General features: G+C 48.2%; 1 protein-coding gene and 1 long non-coding RNA gene across 3 annotated transcripts in view; one reads left to right on the plus strand and one right to left on the minus strand.

The window, feature by feature from the left end:
* Positions 1-4,891: 4,891 nt before the first annotated feature.
* LOC119302863 (carboxyl-terminal-processing peptidase 2, chloroplastic-like) lies at positions 4,892-8,117 on the minus strand. Of its 2 annotated transcripts, none has more exons than XM_037579905.1 (12): positions 7,815-8,117; positions 7,552-7,707; positions 7,155-7,237; positions 6,854-7,062; positions 6,680-6,748; positions 6,456-6,571; positions 6,276-6,351; positions 6,159-6,200; positions 5,772-5,880; positions 5,564-5,661; positions 5,384-5,477; positions 4,892-5,284 (listed from the first exon to the last, which is right to left on the minus strand). In XM_037579905.1, the coding sequence occupies exons 1-12, from the start codon at positions 8,056-8,058 to the stop codon at positions 5,159-5,161; spliced, it is 1,422 nt and encodes a 473-aa protein (XP_037435802.1). In that variant the 5' UTR covers positions 8,059-8,117; the 3' UTR covers positions 4,892-5,158. The 2 variants fall into 2 exon arrangements, with proteins under 2 accessions (XP_037435802.1, XP_037435803.1); XM_037579906.1 differs by having other exon boundaries at positions 7,552-7,704; positions 7,815-8,116.
* A 493-nt stretch (positions 8,118-8,610) lies between these two features.
* Positions 8,611-9,026, plus strand: part of LOC119302865 — a 7,002-nt gene continuing 6,586 nt past the window's right edge. The window contains exon 1 of the long non-coding RNA XR_005147773.1: positions 8,611-8,933. This is a non-coding gene — a long non-coding RNA (uncharacterized LOC119302865). The remainder of the gene's footprint in view (positions 8,934-9,026) is intronic.

A 9,026-nucleotide genomic window follows, 5' to 3' on the forward strand; every position in this document is an offset into this window, starting at 1 on the left:
GTTGGGCAGGTTTGGTCACAAGGTCTCCTCATCCATAAAGGCCTATCATTTATTCTCTAGAGATCTAGTCATGAAGTCCAAACTCAACCACAAAGGGTATATCTTGAGGCAATCCCTGCCCTTCAAAAAAATTGTGGCTAATCCACAAGGTTGAATGCTCTCGTGAACTCCTACTACCCAGGAGTTCCCAACTCTAAGAGAAATAGGCCCGTTGAATGCTTGGAGGCGAACTCAATGCTCTTTGCTCACCGAAGATGAAATATCTCACTTGAATCTCACCTCTCTCCTAGTTTCCATTTATCTCCCACATAGGGATTTACTCAAAAGAGGACTTGGTTGGAGGGGATGGGGAATGGTTAGGACCCCTTTAGTGTCGATCTTCGAAAAGTTGGTCGGGTAGTTCGGGCCCTAGACCGTCTATGGTAAACTTCTCTGGTTGGTCAAAAGTCAATCAAACATGTGCTTTACATGAAATTCTTGCATATGGACATTCTAGGTTTAAATGTCATGATCACTAGGCTCAGAATACTCCAGGCATCACCTTGGACAGTTTGGGCAACTAACTGTTGAAAATATGCCCTAGAGACAATAATAGATGTTATTATTTATGTACAAGTTTTTAGTTAGTGTTTATATTTTGTGCTATAATTGCAATGGTTTTGGGTAGCGCAAGTGGGGAGTTCCATTCCCGAGGTGCCAACTGTTGCAACTGTTGGAAATCCGCATCTAGGGATGATGTCCTAGTAGCATATGGTCGCCGGAGCGGACGACAACGACCATTCCTGCGGTGTCTTTGGGTAGCGCAAGTGGGGGGAGGTGCCATTCGAGGGAGAGGGAGAAGGCAACCGGGTGTGTGACATTGAGGAGCTCACTAGGTGCATAACGGCAGCACCGCTGGTGCTCGGGTAAGACCAGAGTGAGGAATTTGACAATGGCGACCATGGCATGCTCGGAGCTCGCGGGGAAGACGGCCAGAGGTCACGGGGCTTGCTATGGGGGACACTCACGTCTTTTGCGGCACATCAGGATCCTCGCGGAGCGGAAGGAATCGTCCGACGTGCTTCAACAGCATCGAATCGAAAGCGGCAGTCCGAGGTCGGAGGCGGGGAAGATGCATTGTGGCGCTCGGTACTGGCCATCTCTCATAAAATTAGTAGGCTTTTAGGACGAGGGCATCTCGTAAGAGCTTCCTGGCGAGGTGGAGGTGCTTGGGGTTGTTGTTGGCCACGCGGAGACGAAGGCAGCGGAGCGTGGGTAGCTAGCCGCGGCAGCGCATGCTCCCTGTGCAGCCGGCGCTCGCCGGAGTTGAGAGAGAGAGGCCGTGAGGTAGAGGGAGAGAGGTGGGAGGCGAGAGAGAGTCTGTGAGGGGCCCACATGTAAGTGAGAGGGGGAGAGGGGGTGAGAGAAAGAGTTTTTTATTTTTATTTTTTCTAAGTGGGTCCCACATGTAAGTGACACATGGAGGCAGAAACAAAATGTCCAATAAACGCCCAATAGACGGTACCGGCACATAAGAGCATTTTTATAAAGTGAACTAACGGCACATGGGCAAATTTGAGCAGGCTTCGAAATTAGGGGCAAATCTGAGCAGGTGGTTCGAGTCAGGGACAAAAATGCAAATGACCTTATCAAGATCCATCAACATTTTATTTGAGATTCAAAATTACCATCCATCAAATACTTTATTTGAGCAGGCTCGTATTTTGAACATTATCTAAACTATGAAAAAGTAGTGAATTATCAGCATACCAAAGGGCCTGGTGTTATGTTATTATTTCTAGGTCCTTCCCTCTTTATAAAGAAAAAACAGTTCTGAGTTCTATGCAGCAATACAAAAGAACATAACTACATAAGCAAAAGTTGGAGCTAAAGTTTCTTATTTAAGTTGCAGATTCTGCTCAACTCTGCAACCCATCTCTGTCCCTCTCGGTCGATCCGTAGGCTCAATGCCCGGAAATAACGAGCTCTCTAATGCCCCTAATTAATTATGCAGATAGTTAATTCAGCTGCCTTTTGTCTGACATAACGAAGACATCTGCGAGACCGCCCGGCCTGTACTATGGACTCATTCTGCTGTGCGCCCCACACTATATATAGATCACAGTGCCTTTGATTACATACCCTTTTTTTTCGCTGGAGTGCCTTTGATTAGTACTGTCTGTTCGTCTTTCAGCGAGTTAGCTGGTCTGTGTATGTGTGTTTGTTTTGAGCCCAAGGTCAAGGTCGGCTAGCCCCAATTTTTGGCCAAAGTTTTGTGTGCCCATGTATTAGGCCAATTCTGGTTTGAAAAAATGAATTAGAGTTAGTAATGAGCCATTGGCACTGCTAAAAAGTTGGCAACCTTCCAACCAAACTTTTAGTCATTGCAACAAAGTTGGTAAGTTACATTTAAGAAAAGTGTGGTGAGAGCCACATGGATGTTCATGTTTATGTCGCCATTACTGCGGCCCACCTCATCTTCGGTCGGTCTATCTGGATCGAGGTAGTCATCAAGCCCCTAGCACAACACTCGCCGACCGACTACATCATTGTTCTCGCCCCGGCCGGCATGGAAGCGGTCGCGTTGTTCACCGCAGGCTTCTCCATCGGTACGAACATCGTGCATATAAGGGCTGGTGTACTCGCCCGAGTAACGCGTCCTCACGCTACTGTAGTATGGGTGTTGCTCTTCATCGCCGGAGCAATCGTTGTCGCTGTGATGTGGTCTTTTGTCGCCACAAGACAGGAGAACTCACACGACAACTACCCGCCGACATAGCTAAAAGTTTCAACGAGGGAGCCCGGCCTTCCACTCTCCAATCTCCGCGTCGGGACGGAGAGATGCACACGCTGCTCCTTCAAAAATGCATATCTGCAGTTGGCACTTTTGGTCGAGTTCACGGGTTCTTGATTTTGTGTACTCTGCTTGTGTTTTATCGCGTGTGCGTGGTTGTGTTGTGAATTTGTGATATATGTAAACCCTAGCAAGCTTATATATTGTAACCTTTGTCTAGTACTCTACTATTGTAATTTGGGAAACATTTTCGTGTTTCAGTCAAATGGCTACTATTCTCTAATTTTATGATCCTCTGTTGTGCCCTTGTATTGATCGAGAGAGATCCAAGTCGAAGCCACCATGTTCGACGGCGCCGCCCCCAGACGCGTCCTCTTCCGCCAGATCGAGCTTCATCGTCGAGGTTGCCCGCGCCGACCGCCTCCTCCTCCTCCTCGGCTTCATCGGACGACCTCACCATCCGCCACGTGCTCACATCAGGGGAACGGCCGGCGCCGCGACTTTGCGTCCGATATTTATTTTTTTCTATCCCCATTTTAACGCCCGGATTTGTGCCCGTGTATTTTCGTTTCTGAATTTTGTTTGCTTTCACTGACCAGACGCGCAGGAAGCCGGGGCCAGGGGAGAGGGAGGTGGACGCCGACGGCCGACCTCGCGGGCCGGGTTCTTGCTTGCACGACTACGCGGCGAACAGGGACAAGATGGAGCTGCTCGTGTGACTCAAGACGGTCGAATAGTTGGTCGAGAAGTAAGGTAGGCAGTTGGGCATGTTAGCAGGTGAGTTGGATAAGACTGAACCCATTAGGCCACTATATCGGTGGGAAATCAAGATCATGAAGTGTAATTATACCTGTGAGTGGTTGTAAGAAATAGTACACCATCAAGATCACGAATACAAATGGGTACTATCTGTTAAACATTCGTGAGTAATTAAAGAAAAGGAACAATCCATCTTCTAGCTGTTGATTATGAAAGATCATTTAGTCTCGTGGATGTATGTGACGAGGCGCCCAAGAAGACTAGAAATAGAAATCAGTGAGCTGAATCCATGTCTGGTGGCCACCAGCTCCTGTGTAAAGGAGTGGTGCATGAGCTTCATTCAACTTCACGAAATGTGCATATTGGACACCCTGGGCATTCCATCTTTGCTTTAATTTCCCATTCGATGGAATCGTAGGACCAACGGATCTAAACGTGAAGAAGCGAAACTTCAGATTATTGCTGATCTCAAGTCTAAATTCAGGTTTACCTTTTGTTATGGGAGCACCTGCTAATAGATTCTGCAGTTTCGAAATGGTGTATGAACCACCAGCCGCACCCATTCTTCTTCCATTGACGCCCTTAAATTTGTGAACCTCTATCTGTATTCGCAAGGCCAACCCCGCTGGCCGCTGGTATAAGCATCCGGTGAAATCGTATCACATGTCACTGAAGAAGGAGCTTTGCACTTACCCGGTTGCCCCATCCCCACCCTCTAGCTAGAGCTGCTGCCAAGAAAGAGGATCCAACTGTGCCGAGTTATCAAGCTCTTGCTGTAATCCTCTGCATACTCCAGAATGTGTTCTTGTCCAGAGGATGGAAATGTCTAGTCGATGTAATATTGCCCTTCAGGGCTCCCTTGGCCCAGACGTAATACAACTCATGGTCTCATGTGTTAACCCTGCTCTGCACACATGATACAGTTTTTTTTCCCAACCGGGCAACCCCCCTTTCCACTAATAATCACTTAACGGAAAGATTACAGTATCCAGTCTATTTTGGAGTTGCAAACACCAGCGACGAAATATCACACCGAAAACAGGACACTTGAAAGGAGGGAGCGAGCTATCAGGAAACCCGCTATAGATGCTCGAGGAAACATCTAGTACGGGGCAAAAACCTGATAGCACCACATCAAGTCAGACCAAAATGAAACAAGATAAAGGCTACAATTCCACATGTTACAGTTATGCTCCTTGGATGATGTAATTTAGGCCCTTTTTCTGTTCAAGTTTAGGTTATTGACCAGTGTTCCTCTGCTGTCAACAAACCTGATGCCTGATACACTCCCTCCATGTTTACTATATGAGGATTTACTACTGAACAGATGTCATTTGATTTGCTTTTTCTATCATGAAAAGTAATAGTCAAAACTGTAAGTTGGACACTTTACACAGACAAGTATAGACAGTTTTTTCTTTCCTTTCCGGCATGGTGAAATTGGAACTTTGTACAGATGTGAACAGATTTCTCCTTCAAGATATCAAGATGTTAACAAAACGAATAGGACCAGCCACCCACCCCAGGTAAGAAAAACTACCATATCAACAGAAGCCCCCCCCAACTGGCCAAAAACCCAAAATGTGCAGAGGCAGCTGCTCGCAGCAACACATACTTGGGACCATATCACGATCTCACAAACAGCCGGGCAGCATTAAGGTTGCAAGAAGCTGGGTCCCTGAGGCAGCTGCAGAAGCCATCCTCGTCGGTCGGGAATGATGCCGGCAATGGACGGTCCGGAGTCACACCGACCTTTTTGCCAACAAAAAACATTCAAAGTTGGGCCATCTGGTATCAACATCTGTTGAGTCTTATCGATGCCATGGTGCGGCAAAGCAAAGCAATGCTCACCTTATCTATGTCAGTATGCGCAGGGGTTTCGTAGCGCGCCACCGTCACGGCCAACCCTGAGCCATCGGACAGTGCAAACACCGACTGGATCTTGCTGGAAGTTGGAAGGTAAGTGGTGTGAGCAGCTAAGCATGCCAAATCAGAGCAAAACACATGACAGGAGGGACAGTAGGGCAGTACCCTTTTCCATATGTTGGTTCCCCATACACCACTGCCCTCTTGTTGTCTTTCAGTGCTCCTGCAAGGATCTCACTTGCACTTGCGGTTCCTTTGTTTACCTGGTAACGAGTTCAAGTGTTCAAAGGTCACTTCTTGTGATGCATACAGTGTCATATGATTGATCAAGAAAATCTCTAATTACGGCATTATAAGCAACAGTAGCTCGTACCAGGACAACTAAAGGTTCTGATGCAGCAATCGTGCTAGCTCCATCTGCCTCATAAATGTCACGGACACCACGGCTATCACATATATACACAATGACACCCTTGTCCATCCTGAGAAAACAAGAGTAGTGTTAAAACTTCACCCAATTTAGCAAGCGATTTAATATGGAAAAATAGAATCAATATAGTAGTTTTCAGCCCAGAGTTACTACATATTATGAGAACAGCTTATTCACCAAAGAATCTTTTTCATATTTCTATCAGTCAATTACTCAGTTAACATATTCCAGATTAAAGTAGAATTAAGTAACTACTTGAGTACATCGTCAACACATATGCAGATGTAGAGCAGAACTCATGTGCTGAAATATGATGACGTAACAGCCTACCAAATCTTCGCAATCTCAATCCCTTCGGGAAAAAGACCACCGCTGCATCAAACAGAGCCATGTCAATATTTCAATTGAGTTAGGTGATAAGGCACCCCAAGTTTTGCAGGTAAAAACCTGTTATTCCGCAGATCCAACACAAAGGCCTTTACGTTGTTCTCCCTTAATTTCTTAATGGCTTCCTTAACAGACCCTGGAATAGGATAGTTAAGTGGTGTGGTCAGCAGAGCTTGACATCTTTAAAACGATAAATACTTCAAAATGAGAATATAATTTCGAGCCAGAGCCAACTAAAACCTGCAGCATTTTGGTTAAATGTTGTTAGTTTGATGTAACCAATCTTTGAGCTATCCTCTGAACCTGGAATCTCACACATCCTTGACCTCACCGGGTTTAAAGTATATCTTTCTCGCCTGGCATATATATAAGATGAATGAGCAACAGCCACTCTATAGTCTTGAGTAAAGTACTGAATCATTTCTTCTGAAGGAACTACAGAGGAATGGAGCGCAGGAGTTTACTTCAAAACAACATGTCTGGTATCAGCTCCACTGAGAATAGTCAAATCTATTGAGCTTCCTTCAGGACCCCTAGCAGGAATCAACAAGATTATCAGCCACTAAAATATTAGGTACGCAACATTCGCTAACACTGTATTTTGATCATATAAAGTATTTGTAATAGCCAGATCTTACTGTAAGCGATCTGCTGCGTCATATATGTCCATGTCTTGTGCGCTTGTGTCGTCAATTGCCAAAATAACGTCTCCAGACACAATGCCCGCCTTTTCTGCAGGACCCCCTGGGGCTGCTGACATTACGGAGAGCCCTGAAGGTGATCCTTTAAGGGCCAACGGGTAGCCGATGGATAAACCTACACCCGTGAGGGCACCTTGCGTGCCAGACTTACTTCAGGAAAGGCAATGGCATGCATCAGAAAGCAGTTTATACTATATGTTATAAGTGGGCAGTAGCCAAGCTTGTGGGAGCATCATACCCGCAAACTCTTGAATTTCTCGGGTTCCAATAACCGAGTGAACGGATCATCCAAGGTTGCAAGCATTTTCTTAATCGCCGCATCTGAAATGCAGTCCGGGGTGAGCAAATTCAATCACATAGCGTAAGAAACAAAGCATCGATCGTATCTGCACAAACCATTGGTCTGTTTAAGTGGTTCATTGTGTTTATAAACGAAATTCAGATTCAACAATGGAGTGGTAGGATAAAATAGGTGCATGTGATCGAATCATCGAATTTGGTTTCTAGTACTTTGTAGAAATGTGAAGGGACATGTGATGACTTGCAGAAGTGCAGGCCGGATAAATTATTTTCGCTAGGGAGACAGTGTTCTAAGTGGATAGCAATCAGACATCGCACAGTTATTAGGGCCATACATGTCTCCTGCCGCGTGTTCATGGGGTCGTCGCGGAGGGCGCGCTCGCGGTACCTGAACCAGCTCTGCCCGTTGAAGGACTTGTCGTAGTAGGCGCGGTCCACCGCGCGCCACGCCTCCAGGAACAGCAGGTTCTCCTCCGTGAGCGCGGACGCTGCTTGGGGCCAAAACCATGGGAGAGGGAAAACACGAGTCAGCTAGGAGTGGAATCGAAGCGCAGGACAGCCTGAACCGAAATTTGAATCCAAGCGCTGGGTTGATTACATGGGGGCGGCGCCCTGCAGTAGGCGGGCGCGGACAGGGACACGGCGAGCGCCATCCCCAGAACCGCGCGGCGGCCGAGGCCGGCGGCAGCGGCTTCCGTCGCCGCCGGGCTGGCCCGCGCCACCGTGGAGCCCCGGAGGGCCCGGTCGACCTGTCTGGATCGGGGGCCCAGGGAGGAGGAGACGTGCCGGGGGGAGGCCGCGCGGGACGGGGCCACGTGCGGGCGGCGCACCGGGAGGAGCATGGGGCCGGCGGCGCGGCTGTGGTGGGAGGAGCTCGCGGGAGATGGAGGAGAGGAGAGGGACAGTGTGTGTGGAGGAGAAGCACGCGGCGGGCAGAGGGATGCAGCAGAGCACAGGCCCGCCCTTTGGGCTGTGGCCCAGAGATAACGACGGGCCCAATGGGTATAAGCACGACCTCCTAAGCCCGACCTCCTTCCTTCATACTCCCTCTGTTCCAAATTACTTGTTTTGGATTTATATACGAATATATCTAGACTCAAGATACATTTGTATCTAGACAAATTCAAAACAAGTAATTCGGAATGGAGGGAGTAGCCCGGTACACACAAAAAATAAAGTGCTTTTGCCTAAAAAATAAATAAATAATAAAGTGCTCAAAAGAAAAAAAGAGACATATACATCAAATAAAGTGCTCATAAGAAAAAGAAGAAACATATAAATTAAAAATCCTAAACGCTGTCTAACGAGTACGCGTGATCCAGCGTTCCCGAGCGGCCGCACTAGAGCCGTCGATCTCGCGCTACCGTAGGACATGTGGGCGTGGCGACCCGACCAGGTGGGGAACAGAGTTTTGTCGCTTCCCCTTTCTCCATCCTCACCCGTTCCCCGTTCCACTTCACACTCGGCCCGGCGACGAGCCAAATCCCCACCAAATCCCTAGGGCTTCGCCGCGAGCGCGGTCGGCGAGGAGTTAATTGAGGAAGGCGACGGCCCGGCGAAGGATTCCGCATAGCTCGAAACGGGGTGAGGGCAGAGCGCGCGTGCCGGAGAAGGAGGAGAAGGTAGCGGCGACGGGGAAGGGGGTGGACCTGATGATTCTGCGCGAGGCGGCGACGACCCCGAGGGACGCGAGATCCTGCTGCTTTGATGACCCGAGGTTAGTATACCCATACATTCCGTCCTCGCCCACACATGTCGCGGTTGCTGAGGTTCCGTCGTCGACGCCCTCATCGTCATCGATGACCGCAGG

This window comes from Triticum dicoccoides, chromosome 5A (genome assembly GCF_002162155.2).
Source record: "Triticum dicoccoides isolate Atlit2015 ecotype Zavitan chromosome 5A, WEW_v2.0, whole genome shotgun sequence".
NCBI lineage: Eukaryota > Viridiplantae > Streptophyta > Magnoliopsida > Poales > Poaceae > Triticum > Triticum dicoccoides.

Coding starts and splice junctions, on each gene's coding strand:
- LOC119302863 (XM_037579905.1), bottom strand. CDS start 8,058: ATGCTCCTCCCGGTGCGCCGCCCGCACGTGGCCCCGTCCCGCGCGGCC. Junction 7,708..7,814: donor CTGCAGGGCGCCGCCCCCAT/GTAATCAACCCA, acceptor TTTGGCCCCAAG/CAGCGTCCGCGCTCACGGAG. Junction 6,352..6,455: donor ATTTAACCAAAATGCTGCAG/GTTTTAGTTGGC, acceptor ATCCTATTCCAG/GGTCTGTTAAGGAAGCCATT.